We start from the raw sequence: 20,867 nt of genomic DNA on the forward strand, positions 1-20,867 counted from the left end.
GATTAAACCTTAATGGCGGCTCCACGCTGGACCTTGAGAAATCCAGGAAGATTCCTCATCCGTCGGTTCAGATTAGATTAATGGAGAGCAACTTGTGCATTAACTCCATTCAGATTACCGGGCCAGGCTGAATGACATCCACCACAACAGTGAGGCTCCTCCTCGCCTGACCACTGTTATTCTCCTGGTGTGTAAAGAGCCTCTGGTTCCAACCAGAGGAACACTGAACCTTAAAAGGTAGAACATAATCAACTGGTGTAGCGCTGGCCTGCACCCTGCTCATTGCTATCTCATTGTGTCTGGCAGTTGTGCTAATGACATTTCACGAGATTAGCTTTTCACTGGTGCTATTGTTACTGACCTGCTCTGTGTGTGTGTGTGTGAGCACCTTCCTCTATTTAGGCCCCAGCCCTCCCTCGGCCCACCTCCTTTTTTCCCCTCTTTCTTCTCCTGCTTCCACAAAAACCCCTCGCTTTACTCTCACTACAGCACTTTTTTCACCCAGACCTGTTATTAAATCTCATAGCAGTTAGTTGATTTGATCAGTGTGTGCTGCAACGTTGTTTACCCCAGTGGGACTCGGGTGTTATAGACATACTCATCCCCTCTCTCTCTCTCTCTCTCTTGTGTTATTTCTCCACGAGTTGAGCAATAAAGTAATTTCTCTGGGGAAGCAAAAGCCTTCTCTTAACTGGATGGGAGCGTTATATGTTCAGGCTTACTGTAGGAATAGCCCATATCACAGACACAATGCTTACAAAGAGCTGGAGTTTATGCAGAATGTTAATGGTAACAGTCTGATGTCCTACCTGGTGTTGTTGCAGGATTGAACCGGTGCAATAACTAACACAGACAAAGGCTGGCTCAAACCAAATGCAAAGGCAAACACAAAACCACGAGCAAACGCTTTCTGTTTATTTGGATTTGGATGTTGTGGATGACTCAAAGCAATCAAAGCCCGGAGCCCTGGATCACCACAAGGCCCCCTCCTGTATGTACCCACAGCAGATGGTGGCCAGTGGCAAGAGGTTCTGGTATAGGCACAATAATGCTGCTTGCTGTCGCAGGAAGGCAGAGCCTGCATAGTGACAGTTGTCAACGTTTTGCCATGTCCGAGAAAATAGCTTATCCGCCAGCCAGGATCAGACCGCTGTCTCTGCTGCCCAGGCGGGGGAGGACTGGTATATTTTTAGGCCTGATGTATCTCGATTTTTATCTCCCTCTCTTCAATACACTGATTCTGACATATCTGCAACACTCAGAGGTATGAGAAGGGAGAAGGACCCTTCTGGTTTTGCTGTGTGTGTGTGTGTGTGTGTGTGTGTGTGTGTGTGTGTGTGTGTGTGTGTGTGTGTGTGTGTGTGTGTGTGTGTGTGTGTGTGTGTGTGTGTGTGTGTGTGTGTGTGTGTGTGTGTGTGTGTGTGTGTGTGTGTGTGTGTGTGTGTGTGTGTGTGTGTGTGTGTGTGTGTGAATGTGTGCTCATTTATACCTGGAGAAGCAGATGGATAGCTGCTGCAGGGTCTCTTTTTTTTGGGGTACCCTTTTATTTTCACTTCCTGCTAGATTTATAACTTCACACAGCAGTGTTTCAGCGTGGTGAGCAGCTTAAGTCCTCTCGATGGAAACAACTGACCTCATATTCCAGAGATGATTAGTTGAATAGTCGGTCAACAGGAAATTAGAAACATTTTTAATAATTAATTAAATAATTTATTATTCAATTTTTTTATTAAGAAAATATTTAAATATTATGATTTCATGTTGTTGTTTTTTTCTTTGTGATTTGTTTGTGATTTTATAATTAATCAGAAAAGTACTGGGCCTTTAAATTAATATTCAAAAAAAAAAAGGAATTCAAATTCTGCATCTGCATGTGAAAATGCAGATTCTCCAGTTATAAATGCAGATTCTAGGGAAATTGTGCCTGAACGTGTGTGTTCAGGCATGACAGCATTCCACACTTGCAGTGTGTGGTCCATATGTACCAATGTTGTGTACAGTAAAAAAAAATAAAAAAAACTCCCCAGCCAGCTTGACAACAAACACAGAATGGCTTGGCACGACTCAAAAATTATCTATCTGGCTCCCGTCCTTTTCTCCAGCATGGTTTTTGTCGAGTCAGAGGAAACCATCTGCTGCCCGGTGATAATGGGCGGCCGGGGAGGAGGGGACTGAAAATAGGGAGAGCAAATAAAATTGAGAGAAAATGGCAGGCGCTGTCCCAGAACCTACAGTACCTTCCTGCCTGCCTGCAGCAAGTCTGCCATCTTAATAAACATCCCGTCTGATATCTCCTGGCTTCTGTGTGTGCATGAACGTGTGTTTGTGTGTGCGTGTACGTGCATGTATTTTCACCTGCTGTGTGTACACACACGCTCGAGTTTCTAGTGTGTCTGTCTGTGTGTGTTATTCCTATCTAACCTTGATCATTTTCAAGTCAGGATTGTTCCTCAGTCTAGCTGATATGCTGTCAATGTGATGGCGCTGACTAAGAAGCTTTTTTTTTTCTCCTTTTTTCCCTGGTGCACTAAAACTGCGACAGATGGATTGCCTTTTAGTAGAATTTTTTTTTTTTCACCTCCGTTTCGGATAAATGGGTGGGAGAGTATTAATGAGACAATAGTGCAGGGCTTCAGGAAAGTACAATAAGAGAATCAGCGATGAGGACTAGCCTCTATAGAGGTGAAGGTAAAGCATGGCTGGACAGGAATACAGTAAAGCGCACAGAGTGGAGGAGGAAAAATACTCATTAAAACAAATAGTGGGCTGTAGAAAGAAACTCTTCACCTTGAAAGTGCTCAGAATTTTCCCAGCCCAAGGCTCCAGGGCTCTCAGATGGAATTGAGCGCTTAGGACATTTCTCTGAGTAAACCATTTCAGTTTTCTCTTGTCTGAAGTTGACAGGTTGAGCTGGACAAAAAGACCTGACAGCCCGTCTCCCCTAAACCCAGCTTCAGTCTCTCACTCCATCACCCTGTTTTCTCCGTTGCCTTGAGATGTTTCCCTTTGCCTTTTTTTTCATTTGCCCCCCAGCACTTACAAACTGTCAGATAAACTTTCACTACTGATTTATCAAGTAAGTGACATGGACTGAACCTAATCTACCATTGTTGTTTATTTCACACATTATGCAATAGGAATAACGGCGTTATACAATAATGGTGTTACGAACGGCGCTCCTTTTTTCAGTTACAAGTAATCAGAAAAGTTGAAAAGTTAAAGTTTCCTCTATTATAATGCCGTTACCGTTAATGACAATAAAATGTTACTTTTCTTGGTAATTAGTTACATTTATAATGTAGTAATTCAGTTACTTTTTGTGGAAAGTAACTCTTAACTATAAGTAATTACTTTTTAAGAACAACATGCTCAACACTGGTCTTAATATATGGTGAAGATCCTTGTAAAGCACAGAGCAAATATTTCCCAGAAATGGCACTGATCCGCTAAAAAAAAAAAAATAAAGCTGCACATTTGTTCACTGTGATCTGAATTGTTTGGACTGCGTTTTTGTCGTCGTGCAGTCAGCTCACACTCTGTCGGGCTTTGTCGACACAGCTGTTGGAATGCATGATGGCGTGCTTGATGAAGTGGATGGCGGGGTCAGGGAGGATAATGGAATTGAGGGATGCAGGGATCAGCCAGGAGGACACAGGAGGGGCCTGGTGACCAGGTCTTTTCTATTAACTCAGGAGGCTGGCTGGAGCGAGCGCTGGAATCATGCTTGGCTCTGCCCTCTCCCTGCCTGGTTGTTAGACCAAGCGTCCAAACTGCAGATAGGGAGAGCGAATATTGCTCAGGGGTCCAGTGGTGATTGACCCTGTGTTTTCATCAGCCTGGGTTTGCTCGATAACATTTCTTACTCCCCTACCAGAGGAAAAATATTAGAGATATGGGTGCAAAGAAAGGCTTGGCGAGCCCTTTGTTTGGTTTGCTGAAGTTGCATTGGATTTACTCCTCCATACGTTGTCAGCTAGTTTTTCATTTTCTTTCAAGAAATTACCTTTTTTTTTCTTTTCTCTTGTCCCCGCGAAAGGATTTCTTTCAACTTATTCTATTTGTCGTATTTGTGTTCAGAATTATATTATCCCACTTGACTGAACACTATGTTTAATTCATTGCAAAATTGAGATATACAAAAATCTCAGGGGGAAGGTTCTGAATTTGAATGTATCCCACTCTACAAACTTAATTGTTATTACTACATAAGAAGAGAAATATGGGTCTTTCTACTACATACAGACTCATATTTTCTCTTGTTTCCATTACATATAGTCTGTAATCAGAAATCACTCACTGCTAATTATATGCCAAGCTCTGTCATCAAGGTTCACTTCAAGACCCTAAAGAACGGTTTGAGGGCTGTGATTTGTGAAATAATGTATTTAAGCCATGGTTGTGGATGCAATTCATTTGAGGGTCATTGATAATCATGTTGTGCTGTATGAGATCAAAAGATCAAGGGGAGTAAAGAGGTTTGTTTTGTTTAGTTTTTTTCCAACATGGTCCTTTGGGCTTCTGTGTTTGGTCTCATATGATGCTCTAATCAGTGATATTATTTTTGTTTCCGTTTGCTGCAGGTCTCTGGTCTGTCACCTGGAGACAGCCAGACCCCAGGACTGCTGCTGGCTCCGGGGGTGAGGTGGGGACAGACGCCCATCAACCAGCTCACGCCATGGGATACAGACGAGCCCCCAGCCAAGCAACACCGAGACAGCGAGCCCAACGGTAATGAATCACTCACACGGGATGCTGCAGCGCGCACACATGGTTGCATACTGACAGACGCACACACACTCACACATGTACCCGTTTCCACCTGATGTGAGCTCTACTGTGATGTAAGTTTTACATCATCGGTACTCCCGCACACAGCAGACGCACGCATGTACACTTCACGCGCTACACCCCAGACGGCTTAGTCCGGATACACCATAGCAGCCAATGCTAATGAGGCATCTTGACTGTCTTGCCCTACATAAAACACCCTTGCTTCCACGACATGCATACATTACATACGCAGTTGTGCATACTATACATTCACAAACAACATCTTTACATAAATTTGATTAATTATGTAAATGATTATAGAAATGTCAGTGTGATATCAAAAAGTTTGAAAAATGAGAAAAGCTATAAATCCCCAAATATAACCCCACCACCACTGACATACTGCTCTTGTTTTATTGTCCTTGTTAATGTTATTGTGTCTCTAACTGAAGCTGATTTAGTCTAAATTAAACCTGTGTCTCTGAAACACCGAAAGTCCTCCAAATGATCTCCACCAGGTCTAATTTAGATGTCGACCTTATTCTATTCATGCCTCTTTAAAGCGCGCACAGAGCAGCGGTGGCACTGCAGAGCAACGCGCACGCCCCGCCATTAATGAGTTAAGCCAGCACTGAAGTTTTTTACCCTTATTGTAATGAACTCGCCCAGAATGGCTCTGCCCTAGAGCAGTTCATTTCCTTCCATTGCTTTGCTGGCCTCTGCCTCCTGCTCATCACAAATGTGTTTCGTTTATGAATGATACTGGCACAGAGCTTGTTCCAGTGGAAATTCTGGCTCAGCAAATCCAGATTGTAGACAGCTGTTACTCTGTGGCAGCAAAGCATCACGCTGAAAAGCTGTCTACTGCCTGTTCAGCTCACGTTCCTAATTAGCACATCTTATAGATAGATATAGATTGGTCTGTGGTTCCCCCATCTAACCTTGATTATGTGATTAATGATTGAATAGTTCATCAGTTAACCCGGGAGGAATGTTTCAGTTGCGTAAAGCGATTGAGATCCTCTCATGACGGAAGGATGCGGTTGCTCTAGGAAAGTATGGAGCTCTGTTCCTACTCCCTGCTGCGCGGCCACAGCCTCCTGCTGTGCAATGAGGGGTCTGGCTGAATTATTGAGTATAAGTGAATGGCTTCACTCCCACCCACCCACCCACCCCACCCCCGCCGCAGCACTGCAGCTCCCACTCCACATACTACAGCTTGGATTGAAGCGTGAGGGGAGTGAGATGTCACCGACCCGGCACGCTGTCGCATATGACACTCAAATCCGAGCATAGTGTTGCATATTGATTTGCACGCGTGTGTGTGTGTGTGTGTGTGTGTGTGCTACTCCAAACTGTGACTGGCGTTTGCAACGAAGCCAGCTCCTCTCCACACTTCACTGAACTGTGTTGCCAGAAAGTTCCCTGCCAACTGTGCCAGAATTAATCAACGATTTCTTTAGACAGAAACTTCACTGTTGTGACTGCTGAAGAAAGTTTCTTTTGAAAAAAGTAGTTTTTGTTTCAAGCGTAGTTTCTTTGTCCAGAAATAGTTTGTTTTGATTGTCCGCTTTAGACTTAAATTGTGGAGCAAATATCTAAGAAAATAGTGGAGTTCTTTAAAGAGAACGTGTCACTTTTAAGAAAATCTTAATTCTAGGATGCAAGACAGAAATCACAGCTATCGGGCGCAATTTAATGTTAATGCAACTGCTTTGTGCTGTTTAACTTTGCAAGCAAGCCCTTTAAGTACATTACGTCAGTGCCGGGTTACGATAATGAAATTCTTTGCTCAATAACGTCTTCTTTTTCTGCTGAAAGATTGAAGGATCGCTGAAGGACAAGAACGCAAACTGGAGGGGAGATAGAATGTATACAGTATATATCTAATTCTAATCAATGCCATCATTGCATTAAAACCTGGAAACTTTGTAAGATGTGGACGAATTGTACTGAGCCATTTGATTAGACCCCTTTATCAAGATCAACTACAAAAGAGGGGAAATGAAATACAGTGTTGCTGCCGATTAGCTCAATGACATGTGAATTATGAACTGAACTGCCCTCTCCTCTGGAGTCTTCTGTTCCCACCCTCCGCTCCATCTTTCTTTTCTTCTCACTGTCTGTTTTTTATCTCTTTGTCCCTCTCCGCTCTTCTCTGCCCAGACTATATTATCAGCAGGGTTAGTGTTATGAATAATGTGGGCTCCCTTTTTTTTAGCTTCCTTTTGCATGCTGTGATTTAGCCTTTGGCCCTTTGGCAGAGCAGTTGTCTATTTTTGGAGCTTGGACCGTGGCAGGAAGAGTTAGAGATGATGGAGCGGGGAGCGAATGAGTGAGGGAGGGGTAGGCATTGTTCTGGTCCAATATGGCGACGTCTTCCCAGAACACCCTTGGCATCCCCGCCTCAGGGCAGGGATATGATCAGCTCCGAGTGTCTGGGTAAACACAGACTTCTCCGTGGATAATAGCGCCGACTGCCACACGCTCCGAGTATGTATACTTTCACATTCAGAAAAGCATTTGTTCATCCTGTGGCGAAATAAATCTCTTAATCTTATTATGATGTTGATCTTAGGCGCGGATCTGTACATCGCTTCAAATATTTTGTGTTTGATATTAAGTCTCGAGTCAAAAACAAACTTTGACTGAAGCGGAGCGGCACGCTGACAGTTGTGGTGTGGAGAGGAACAGACTGAAGCTGGAGTCTGTCTTCTCCTCTTGTTTACTGTCTCTATTTGATCATCTAATACCAGACTTAAAATCAGCACTCTGCCCTTGTTTTTGGCTTTGTCTGCGGCTTAGCGTGATGTCACAAATCAGCCCGACGCCGCCTGAAATTCCATGTAACTCATCACCAGCATTTGGAGCATCTGACAGATGAATTTCCTTCAGGATTAATAAAGTATTTATCTATCTATCTATCTATCTGTCTATCTCCACTGTCACATTGCTTTATGGTGTAAAAGCTGGATATACAGTTAAAGGTAGGGTTGGAGATCCTGGAAAAAAAAGGGTTCTAGCCGGCCACATTTTGAAAATACACAATTCAAAAGTCCAAGCCCCTTTTCCTCAGACTTCTCTCTGAAGCCACGCCTCCAGAGTGCTGAAACACGCAATGCTTGTTCAGCGTTGGGTTCACATCAAGGTGAAGCTGCGCTACATGCAACAGTATCGTTGAAAGCTGCATCGCTTACATAGGGATTACATCGGGTCACTAACTTTCTGCCAGCTTTTTCTCATGGCTTATACACAGGTAAAAAAAAAAAAAGTACACACTGTTCAGCAAATACTGAATTCTTAATTTATAATGCATGAATACTCATTAGTATGTAGTTTATAAATCCAGTTAGTGCTTATCAATGATGAGTAAAACATTTTTAACTGTATTTATAAACTACATACTAATGAGTATTCATGTGTTATACATGATGAATTCAGCATTTCATGCTTAGCTAATGCTTAATAAGATTAAGACCAGTCTTTATTGTCTCCCTTGAGAGAAATTCATTTTGGAGAGACTCCAGGTGCCACAAATATACATGTACATACGTGAACAATCACCATGTACTACAAACAAACAACACCTGCTCAACACAACACACCACCACCATATCACCTCCCCAAAGCCCCCCCCCCCCCCCAGATGCCCTAAAATTACTACACAAAGAATTATTGCACACTGTCCTACGCTAACATATACAGTAGATGGAAATAATAATTGCACGATGCCCATCTGACCGCTTGCTACAGCAGAAATGGCCTATGTCACATTATAGCGTGTACTTATTATAAAGTGTTACCAAAAAAACACCTTACATCATAATAAACCATCCAGCATCAAGCTTAGAGCTACACTGCCACCCACCCGACTTCAGTGTCGTACATTGTATCACTGGCATTATTTTTTTCGTGGTGTACTTGAAGACTCTGAGCATGCATGCTGGGAGAGAGGGACAGAGACAGCAGCTTGATTGACACATCACGATCCAATTGACTTGATGATTGGATAGTGTTTTTACAGGATTTTCCCTCCCACAGGTGACTGACCTTTTTCATTTTTGTGAAAAAGCATTTATTAATTGGTGTCAATCAGGGTATGAAGAGGATTTCTTGCAATTAAGTAAAAAAAGCACTAGAATAACATCTCCTACTCTACCTTTAATCAATTTCTTTCTGCTTTTCTGTTAGTCTGTCCATCAGGTCCAGCCTGGGCTTCAGCGGTAGCAGCAGTGAGCCAGCCCAGCCTCCTGCCTCACTCCTACGCCCTCCCACAGCCGCCGTCCTTCAACCACAGCGTGACGGCACAGTCCCCCATCATAGGAGTAACCCCGTCCATCCAGTCGGTGCCCCCGCAGCACCCGCTCATGACCGCCCACTTCCAGCTGACGCCGCAGTCCACCCAGCAGCCTCCCTCCATGGTGCTGAACATGCCCAGCCAGCCTCCGTACCCCTCGGCTCAGCCCAGCGTGGCCCAGGCCAACCAGGTGGTCCAGCAGAGCCCTCACAGCGTCATGGGCAACGGCCACTTAACCTCTCACCCCGGCCTCATCCAGCCCCCCGCCCTGCCTCTGACCAACGGACAGGCGGCGGCGGCGGCGGCAGCAGCGGCGGGGCAGGCGCAGCCCTCAGCTGCAGACAATCAGGACAGTCCGAACGGGCTGCAAATGCTGCGAACGGTCGGGAGCGGGAAGTACGAGTTCAGTGACCCGGGACATCCGAAAGGTAAGCACAGACAAACCTCAGCTGATGCACTCAGCACAGCAAGCTTTATTTTTTATTTTATTTTATTTTTTTCCCTCTAAGGGTTTTTTTTATCCTCACTCTCTAGCAGATATGGAATCTGTCATGACTAACTTTCAAACACTAAATCAAAGCAGAGCTGGCAACCTAAGCTCAAAAGTGAATCCAAGCTGCGGAGGTGTTAGGTATTAAATCAATGTAGTCTTAGCTCTCTATTTCTCGTGACCTCGCCTTATGTGGGGCAACGCTGGAATGAAACACATAGGCCTGTGCCCCCAGTCGGTATACCAGAGCAGCCTGTGATGCCAACAGTCATAAACAAGGCCACAAACACTCGAGCAAGGGGTTGTTAAAATACAACTCGCAACCAGAGCCATTTCGCTTCAAAGCTGCACCAAGGTCGCAGTGAACTGAGGTGCACCTAAAGCAGCAGAGAGACAAGGGCTTCTAAAAACATCTATTGTTGCCTACAGTGAATTCTTTGGGGGAGGAGGGGTGTGGGTGTGGGGAGGGACACACGTTGTGCTGCTCTGAAAATACTGTACAACAGCAGCACCTGCACTGCTGCGCTCTGAAATGGCTTAAAAGGCGTCTGAGGTGTATCTTTTAACCGCTCGGTGTTGCAATGCTCACAAGGCCTGCTAAACACAAGGCAGGAAGAGCTTTCAGCCCCGGCCCTCACATCTCTCTCTGAATCGTTTGAAGCCTTGTTGACTTGCTGTGTTTGTGAAGGTGCTTCACCGCTCCAGCTCATGCCGGAGTCTGCAAGCCGTAAATTGGTGTTTGGTTTAACCTTGGAGTTTATGATGCAGGGCACTAGAAACAGATGTTCACAATTCCCCGACCAATTTTCGCATTTAATGAAGCTTTTAATTTAGGTTTAGATTGTTTTCTTTTTCCTGATTCATTTTGATCAATAAAATGTGAGCAAATGAACTTGTAGATTGCAAAAAAGCAATTATTTTGGGGGCTGCCTGTGATACATTGAAATGAGACTGCAGGTAGAATTGGAAATGGATAATTAGACAAGCTCGTCGGTGTGGTCCACCCTCTATCTGAAGAGAGCTTCTGGCTTCTTCTGGGTAGACTGTCGTGATCCATTAACCATGCATATGTCAAAATTTATTGACTAGGCCAATGAAGCCAGAGTTTAATTGGGATTATAGTATTTATAAAGCTCCATTTTAAATGAAACCAAAGCACTGCAGGGTTGTTAAAATTCAGCTGTGGATGCCCTGTTACTGTGATTCATGTCCTGATAAAGTTACTGTTGAGTTTGTATGGTTATAGTTTGCCAGCTGTCATGTTTCAAAGACAGAAGTGAAAACAGACGTGCATGCATATATACCTGAAATCTTGTGCAGCCTTCTATGAAGGTTAAACTTCAAATAGATGCACTTGAATTTCAAAACGCCTCTGTTTTTCCTAACCCATGCCCACTAAGCATTGAATAGAGAATTAATAAGTATGCCATTGAGAATACTTAGTGAATGGGTAAAGTGTCGAGCACCAGTAAGTTATCAGCCATGACGTCTCTTCTGCAGACCGTCTGCTGGCAAGAACACTTACCTCTGAGGCCGTAATCACAACAGTGCCAGCCTGAGCAGACTCCCTCTCAGACTCCATACTCTTTCAGCGCTTTCCTGTCTCTCTGATTATCTCTGTCTACTACTTCCTGTCTGCTTCTCTTTCCTTTCCCCATGTCTTCTTCTCGCCCACTCCAAGAACTTACAAATCCCAAGCTCCCACAGAACTCGGATGTTCTGTTTTTAAATCAATTAACACTATGTCGTTGTGGCAACCAGTACCTACTGTTCTGTTGCACTGGCTTGGTGGTGAATACGGAGGGTAAGCTCTCACGACCTGCATTCTGGTTTCGCTTCTGTTATAATTATCCTGGACCTGCTGTTGGCACTTTCTACTGAAACCCCAAAAAAACAAAACATTAAAAAAAAGTAGTTTGTGAAAAGAAGAGAAAACAGCTGCAGGTTAGAGTTCAGTGTTTCTGCAGCCCTCTAATGGCTGAGGTGAGGATAAGAGCGCTGGCAAATCTGATCCCAGGGCAGAGATTGAATGTTACACTCACATCTGGTATAAAACCAGGGAGGCAAATGAAGTCACAGGGTGCACACATACACACACACACACACACTGTTTTTTTATTATCTCTGGCCTCCCACAAACACACACAGGCTTTATTTTGTCCACAAGACATTTATTTTGGTTAAGTGCAATAAAAAAAATACAGCTGGCACACTCACAGGCTGGACACTGATTTCCTCATACAGGATGAGCCTTGTCAGGGCCTCCGGGGAACAAGCCAGGAAAGGAAAAAAAATAAATGAAGTGCCCAAATTCGCGCTTGTACCACTGACTGACATGTGGGATGCTTTGTTTGAATAGCTGATGAGTTATCATCCTGAAACAGATCCAACAAATGACACAGCCCGAGCCAATCTTCGTATTACCAAGAAAAAAATGTGTCCGTTATTCCGCCGGTTGTCTTGGACACCGAGATGAGAGTGTAATGCTGTAATGTTTTTTTTTTTTTTGTGGCAGCGGTCAAATCCTGGTCAAGTGTGTCACACCTGGGGGTTTTCGGAAGAGATTATTGGAGAGCGGTTTAAATACCAAAGCCATTACTTAAGTGATTGTGTTGCCGCATACACAACACAAGTATAAGCACTAATGCGCTGCGGAGGTTCGGCGGCCTTTTCCATGACAAGGGCCTGGATGTTGGTGGAGCTGACGGAGCCTCTTCCTCCTTAATCCAGCTGCACAACAGGTCGCTGTGTGTGTCTGTGTGTGTGTGCTTCTTGGGTGTGACTGCATGGTTGTTTTGTCAGCATCACAGCCTTAAAGTCAAGCACCACAGTGACAGAAATCACGCTCCATGTTTGATTTGGCTTTGCCTTCAAAGGGAGCAATTTGTCTTCGCTCTGCATCAGCGGGCACATCGGCAACCGCTCGCTCCTCTCTCCTCTCGCGCGCGTATTTGTCTCTGGTTGTGTGTTATCGAGGTATTTGTCTATTTTATTCAGTTTACTGTATATAGTATTGGTACGTGTGTTTGTGTGTGAGTGTGTCTGCATCAGTGCCATATGTTTGTGTGTGTGAAGACTGGCGCGGAGCAGCTTGAAGGCAAGCTTTAACCTCATCTCCTACTGAGACGTGCCCATCAGCAGACTGCGATCTGCCTACCTGGTTCCTCCATCTGCAGCAGGGCTTTTCATAATATCCCGCTGCCATAGTGTACAAATCAAACTCCGCACCATCTTGCCAATTGCTAATTTCCTTCACACCACCTACTCTTTGTGCGTTTTTTTTTTTTTTATTCTTCCCTTTGTTTCTCTCAACCTCAGATTTGATCACAATCAAAAAACAGCGTTACAAAAAGCTTCCGCTTATTTAAATAATCTATCCAGCGCTCGATTCCACAGCCATCACACCTGTCAGCACATTATGTGAAATATGGCAGGACGGGTTGATTGATGTTGTTGTTGAAAAGGGACAATAATAAGAAGAGGGGAGAGAAAAAAAACAGGACACAGGAGGAGGCAGAAGTAGAAGAGAGGGATTCAGAGAGAGAGGGACATTAGAGAGCGGGAGATGCTGAGAGCAGATTCGGTGTGTGTCTATTGACCAAGTCATTAAAATCGATGGCTGTCCTGATGAGTATCAGCTGGGGGAAGCTAGTGCCAAGCTCAGCAGGGACGGACTTACTCACTGCAAATGTGATTGAGCGCCATTTGCAGGCAGCTCACGACTGAAAAACGCATAAATATCAAAAGAGAGTTATTATTCCCACATATCTGAGCCTGTTTAGCTTATTGCTTTTACCCATGGCAGCCACTCAAGTGATCATTCTGATATCTTTTCCCAGCTCAGCTTTAACTGAGAAATGAAACAACCGGTAGCCGTGCTGAGGCGATAGAAGCCGCAGGTTTGGCTGGAGGGATCATTTTCTTGTCTTTTTTGGTAAAGTAGACAGATGATTAGCTGATGATAAGATTCAGTCACTGTCTGTCTGGCTTTAAGCTGAGAATGAAGTCCCAGGCAGATCTGTCAGGCCACCTGCTGCTGCACTGAGCATGTGCCACGGCTCCTCGCCTCTTTTTCTCATGTCAAACATCATTTTAACGCTTCCTTCCACCTCGCTGCCCTTTACCGGTGCCGTCCTCTTCCTCTCTCCCTCTCTCACGCCGACTCACACACGTTGTCAAGACGCACATTATGCACACAGATGATCACATGCATAAATGCACCGGGAGAGAGGAAACACACAGGTTCACCGCCACAACAGAGGGGACACACGTAGACGTACTCTCTCCACTGTCACACATACACACATACACACATACACGTACACACATCCGGCGGCACCCAGCCTCTCCTCGCTGCCCAGGAAGTTCATCTTCCAGTCAGCTCACATCAGCCATCATCTGGGGACCGAGCAGCTCTAGAGCTGCTTGTGAATGCAATTAAGATGCCTTGCTGAGTTAAGATCAGTGTTTTACTTTGGTACGGTGAGACCAGCGCAGACTCACATGCAGCACCGGCTGAGCCTGCACCCCCCACCCCCACCTTCCCCCCGCGCTGTATCTGCCTCATCTGCCTCATCTGCCTTATTCAAAGTTCGGTCACAGGAAGACTTTAATTATGTATTCATTTTTGTTTACTTTTGGACAGAGCATATTGGCACTGTGGCATTACTGTCCACAGTGGTGTTGGCTCTCTGCACATTATTGCTGCAGTATTACCACTAAGTGAGGAAATTATAGATAACCAAATTAATAAGATAGTGAGTGTTTACAAGGCCAACCTGTATGTGCTGCTGCTGTTTATTTAAGGGAGATACGTGGCTGTTTTCTTGAGACTTATCGCAGCTAATCAAACTTACTCAGGCATGGACATGATGTTTTATTGTTTTTTATATATATATATATAAATATATATATACCTTGTCAGTGCTTTATGATAAATTATACTTTTTATTCCCTTATGACTTTATTCATGCTTTGCAGACTGCATACTTTCTCTCACCTTGGAGATGCGTGTCTATGGCCTGAAGTGGCTACAGTTATTAAAGCATACAGTATTATCAGTATTATTAGCGGTATATAAATACTCATTTTGATTCAACCATAGGAATATACTGCTAGCATGACAGGCTTTTCAAACCACTTATTAAAAACAGAGCCAGTTTGTGATAGCCACACTGAGACCATTAATCATAGCAAGCACATTAATTAAACCCTCCCCTTCCCTTTCTCGTCCTCTTTCTCCGTCTCTATCCCTCTCTGACTTGATAGAGTGCAGAGGATCTTGACTGCCAGTAGAGCCTCGCTGCAAATTATACAAAAGTAGGCTTTGTAACAAGAAAAATATATTGAATTTGGTGTGAGTTTTTAAATTTTTTTTTTAATTTCCAATGTGCTGACTCGGATCAAGGTACTCAGAATAAGCAGTGGCAAATTAATTAAAGTCAGTGCGGTGTTGTGCTGGGTGATTATCTTAAAGCTATCCACATCAGGATTAGCTAAAGCATAACTAGGGTTATTATGATTCCAAAACAGGCTTAACTTGCAGTAAGAAATGCATGGAATTATAAAGTGTTTTTCTATCTCTTTCATTGCCTAATTCTAGATAGCTCTAGTGGGGACTGAGAGGGGATTCACAAGAGCTGGGAATTTTGCAAATTATTAATGATGTTGAAATTTATTCCAATCACTGTGGACTGGAGTATGGGCAGGTAATTCTCATAAATGAATACATGCAGTATCGCTGAGCTATGCTTATGAGTAACCTTGGCATACCAGTCCATATGGGGCCTACATATTAATGATATTGACTCAAACATCTCATTTTAGAGTGGCAGGAGCGGCCTGGAGACCGCTGCACTTGTTCAGATGTAGCCGAGCAGCCACCTGACACTGTCTCTTTAACTTTAAGCAAAGGATGGCTTCCATTGAGATGTCTAACTGTTTCTAGTACTGCCCCTGTTCTCAGGAGAGAGCAAGAAGAAGAGGGGAGGAGGGGAGGAGAAGAGAGGAGAGGAGAGGAGAGGAAACGTGAGGTGAGCAGCAGCAGTGTGTCATAAGCGGAGGAAGGAAAGCTGCTTGCCCTCGTTCTTTCTCTCCCTCGTTATCGTATTTTAAAGGAGAGGAGCCCCGCCAGGAGCCCCATACATTATATCCCTCCACAGTTAATATAGGGACGGCGGATAGCTCATTAAGATTGATCATTCCTCGTCCACCTCCACCATGCAGAACACAGCACCGGCTTCATTAATCACCGGGATTTCAAGATAAAGCTCAGTGGCGGCACAGTCGCAGGACCCGGAGCCTGACAGCCCGGCTGCTACGCGCATAATCACAGACGCAGTGCAGCCGCCCGGCTCCCCGCCACGCTACGAGGGGCACCGTATCCACGCCTCCCTCCCTCCTCCATCCTCTCCTCAACCTATACTCTCCTCCCTCCCCTCCTCCCCACCTGTCTTCTTCACTGCAATTGTCTGTCCGTTGCTTTTCGCTCAGCTCCACTCCCACTCCTGACACCGCCCCTCCCATGCTGTTGTTTCTCGGCATCCTCTCCACTCCCCTCCACCACCACCACCACCATCCTAACATCCACCTGCTTCCTTCATCCACTTATAGCCTCTGTGTTTTTCCCTTTTCCCCTCTTTTCATCCACTTGCCTCCCATCCCCCCCCCATCCTCTGTGTCCTCCTTCCCCAGCGTACCTGCCACCTGTTCCATGCCTCTCTAACTTCTTTCTCCGCCTCCTTGCTTTCTCTACTCCACTGATGCTAGAATTGTAAACCATTCCTCTAATAGCCATGCTTTTTTTTGTTTTTGTTTTTTTTAGCCTGGTAATGCTTCAGTTAGCAAAGTGGCAGTGGAAAATTTAAGAGAAGAAAGGATTAGAGGAGGGGGAAAAAAATTCTGTCCGCCCAGATTGCACATTTGCCTGTGACAGCTGGACCGAGTGTCAGATGGCTGTTTTCATCTAAAACACACTATCATACTGTCTCTTTTGCCTTATTATCCTTACAAATAGTCTGCACTTTCCGACCAGAGCCACAGCTAGCTGGTCTCTGGAGTTGTAAGCACTTAATATTTCATGTGAAATCTTTATGACTTTTTGTTTAAATTATCTGACATCCACTGAGTTAATCTATCAAAGCTGTGCAATAAGCTTTTACCTTCAGACTTTGCCAGTAATATTTTTTATGCATTAAATATCCTGAAGTTTAGCTCGGTAATCAATATATGCTGTATAAATATAAAAAAGTAACTAGGCTCTTGGATTGAATTTCAATTCAATTCTCCTAATCAAATCTGTGCTCAGGTATTGTCAGCGGGTAGAGGTTGCCAATTTAGGTCAGTTTCTTTCCACTGCCATTCTTTCAAAAGATTTCTCTCCATCTGAGAGACCTTGTCGCCCCGTATTGTACTATGTAATAAAATGAACTCAAAATATCATTAAATTGAATTGCTCTATGGAGTGCCATCTGAAACGATCTGTCACTTTTCTGAACCAAACACTTTCTATGGGAGCCTGGAAGATTTTTCATTTGAGCTTTATTTTGGATATTTTCTTAGATGGTTCTTTTGTCAGACTGAGCCACTCATTCTGGAGCATGTTTCAAGTGGTGGAAGAAATATTCAGTCACTTCGTTTTAAACAAGATATAATATTCCTATAATATTCCTACATTTTTCAACAAGAGCAGAAGCCTTGTCCATGAAATGTACCATGAAAATCTAATTGTATCAGTGACGTGACTGAATCAAATCTGAATTTTGCCGTCAGTGTGGTCTTGGAGACACCAACTGTAGCAGGAACTACTGGTCTTGACTTTGACAGGAGTCTCTCGGTCTGTCTGTGGGCGAGGCAGTCACAAAACTTAACAGGTGTGTTGTAGACCTGGTTAAGTGTGAAAAAAACAATTGTGGCCCACCCCCATGAGTACTGAACACTCTTTGTAATGTGGTAATAATGTGGTAATGAGGGTTATGAGTACTCAGAGCTGGGGACATCAGCTTGTTGGTAGGCGTCAAGGCTGGTATTGTGATCCCACCACAAGATGTTGTGGTTTGTTTTTTTGCTGTAAAATCTTGATGAGATTTGTACTGTAGAATAACAAATTGTTCAAATTGTACCAAATTGGACTTGGGACACAGTGTTCGACTTCCCATCATTGTTGTTATTATTTTTACAGGAAATTCTGAGCCTTGTTTTTATCTTCTCATCTACCTCTGAGTCCAATTCTTGATTACAAACACACTCACACATAGAGCAACCCAAATATGTTTCCTGCATTTGAGAGGAAATGTGACAGAGCTGTAGCATCATGCATTGAGTATTCACAAGAGGTTTCAAACTGAAACAGTGCCATTTACCTGCATGAGACGTCCGCTGCCCTCGGTTATGTAGGAGCAAATTGATTTGTGTGTAATGTAGTGTCAAAGTGGATGTAGGTTACACCCTCAAATGGGCCTGAATCTCAAACACCCCGTGTCAGAGTACATCTAATACGACCAGATTAATTGCCACAAGTCGAATGTCCACGTGTTATTCCTCACATCAGCCATGCTACCAAATAGGTAGTAATGTATTATCAATTAGGCTGAGTGTAAACCAAGCAGATGTTACCAGGAAGCCCGTCAATAGAGGATGTTTCTCACTAATGAGAAGGCATAATTGCAACAGGGAGGGAACTCGGTATTCAAAACAGCAGCAGATGTGCGGCATGCATCTTAGCAAAAAACCCAAAAGAAGTACAGCAGTATTAGTTCACTAATGCTCACGGTGCGCTCACTTATCTGAGTGGATAGTCCAACTTTTTCTTCATGCAGAAACTTTTAAATGGGTTTGATAATGCATGCCGGGCATCTAATAAATACTAATGACAGGACCAGACATTAGCAAGAATGGCTCCCCTGTCCAACTTAATATTCCACAGAGTTAGCAACAGGCTTCGCATGTGAAGATATATAATTCGCCTGTGACACAGACAAATGATAATGGCCTGAATTGCAATCAAGAGATGTTTGCAGGCTACTGCTGCACTCTGTAAGCTAAATAGACTCCAAGTCTTCCTTAGCAGTAAGGCAGACCACAGCGAGATGCCGAAAACAGCAATATACTGGTTCCCTATTACGTTCACAGAATGTGTTTTGTTGCTAGAGACTGCAGCGCTGAATTATGTTGTTGATTATTATCATTATTCTGCCACAACAGTCATTTTAACCACTCTCCCCGCTCAGATACAGACATAGTTTTCTTATGTAATGCAGCCCGCTCAACCGCAGGATAAAAAAGTATCGTATTAGAGAGTTAAACTTAGATTACAACTTTACGAGAAACACATCAGCGGTACATAAGCAGCGGAGCATGCTCGACACAAGCAGAATTTGTGGGGCAGCTCAGTCGTCTAATAGATTGTTTTCTGACCCTTGGGGGAGAGAAAGAGAGAGGGAGGGATGAAAGAAAGGAGAGACAAAAAAAACTGATGAAATGCAAAGATTACTCGCCTGACTCCACCGAAGGCTGGGAGCTCATCTCAGGTGTGCACTCTGCTGAGAAGACTCCCACATACAACCTAACCCCACCACTAACCTTTCTGCTTGGGCTGCTGTGACTTTCACAAAGTTACCCAGTAAACACACATTGTCTTCAGGGGGAGATGTGACATTTATCTTAAGCTGCACTGGTGACATGGGAATTTTTTTTTGTGTGTGTTGTTGTTGTATTTCCGTGTGTGTCGGTGTGTGCAGCTGTGTTGTCCTGCTGTTTGGGGTCAACTCGGAGGAAATGTAGCCCATAGAGGGGAGTATCGCCCATGTGCAAAGCTTGCAAGGAATGTACACAAACCAAAGTCATAAACACAGCTGAGGTGTAAGACAAGCTGGGCAGCGTATCTACATTCTCTCACACATACACTGGCATCTGTCCTCAACCACCACTATGCGCCTAAATGTGAAAGAGAAGGCGGCCTGGCACAGCTGAAGCTGTCTGTTCCAAAATTCAGCAGAGGAAAACTTTTAATCAAAGCAGAAGGCAAGTCCACACTTTCTCATTTGAGGTATGTTTTTCACTTTAGATTTTTTAGAAAGGTTATTCTAAAGTTATCCTTAAAGGGACAAACAGTCCTTAATGGCATCTCTACATGATGTCTTCTAGGGAGTATTTCAACCACAACACTGAACTATAAACTTGTATTTATGGCCTACAGCAACAGCAGTGAGGGCTGCTCATCCTTTGTCCCATTCACAAACCTGAATAAAAGTATCATTATGGAGACTTTGTCAGAGACCTTGACCCGAAGAGCTGCTTTCTGCTGAATTGACGAGGGCTATTTTCACATTAACAATCAAAGCGTGATGGTGCAGGACAACTGCAAATATAAAAATGCTGAATAACTGCATTACGGACCCAAATTGTAATGATTCGTCTCCAAAGTACCTCGAACATTGTTATAATGTAAAATGCTCTGCTGCTGAACAGAACAAGTCCCTAAAAAATCAGGGCATGCTGCTGTTAATGTCTCAGCTGCCTGCGGTAATATGTTTTCCTGCACAAGTGTCCTTGCTCATTCAACGTGAGCATTATGTGAAATTGTATAAGAATGCAAACTAATAGTTCAAATATGATTATAACTTATGTTCAGGTCTGTGTAGAAAGTTTTAAAAGACAACACGGTCTAGTGGGGGTGTTTTTATTGGCTGCCGCCGGCGATGAAAGTTCCCATCAGGTGAAAACTCTGTCTGTGGATGATGAAATGTCAGAGTGGACTCTGGCTACCTGACTGAGGGCCTGGAGACAAGTTTGGTATTTGTTGTAGCCGTGTTGTTGTGGCTTAAGGTCAAATCTCATTCACGGTGAGTGCGCCAGACAAAAGAGATCCTGTACAACAGACTAACAGACACCTGCACGTGTTTGTGCCAGGCAGCTCTCAGTTCTGCATATGAGGAAATGTCACACACACTTAGTTACTTAGTCACATTCACGACTGGACGCTCCGAAAGAACGTGGACGCTCAGTCAACCCTCTCCAGGTGAAGTAGGAATGAAACCGTTTCCACAGATGTTCACTGAAAGGTTCAATTCACACTGATGCACAAGACCTGCGTTCCGCTGACTCATCTCACGCAGTCTGCCGTGTTTTTCCACCAGGGTTTATAATGTGGGCTAGACGGGACCATGGCCTTTGCAATAATTTATATGAAACAGTAAGTTAGCAATTTAATTAAAAGGGAAGATGGAGAAGTGTTACACACCCACTCAGTTCTAATCAAATCCCCCCCAAGCAATATAGTATGTTATCTACACCAGCCAGCGACTTCTCATA

At 44.0% G+C, this 20,867-nt stretch overlaps 1 protein-coding gene across 6 annotated transcripts in view; it reads left to right on the plus strand.

Annotated features, from left to right (window-relative positions):
• Nucleotides 1-20,867, plus strand: part of klhl29 (kelch-like family member 29) — a 226,755-nt gene that overhangs the window by 112,263 nt on the left and 93,625 nt on the right. For 4 of the 6 annotated variants that reach the window (XM_085771172.1, XM_085771175.1, XM_085771176.1 and 1 more), the window contains 2 exons: nt 4,581-4,728; nt 8,962-9,495. In XM_085771172.1, coding sequence (XP_085627298.1) covers nt 4,581-4,728; nt 8,962-9,495 — 682 coding nt within the window. The remainder of the gene's footprint in view (nt 1-4,580; nt 4,729-8,961; nt 9,496-20,867) is intronic. The other 2 variants (XM_085771178.1, XM_085771177.1) reach the window with 1 other exon arrangement.

The sequence above is a fragment of the Trachurus japonicus genome, chromosome 24, assembly GCF_045865225.1.
Source record: "Trachurus japonicus isolate A0001 chromosome 24, Traja_1.0".
NCBI classification, from domain to species: Eukaryota; Metazoa; Chordata; class Actinopteri; order Carangiformes; family Carangidae; genus Trachurus; species Trachurus japonicus.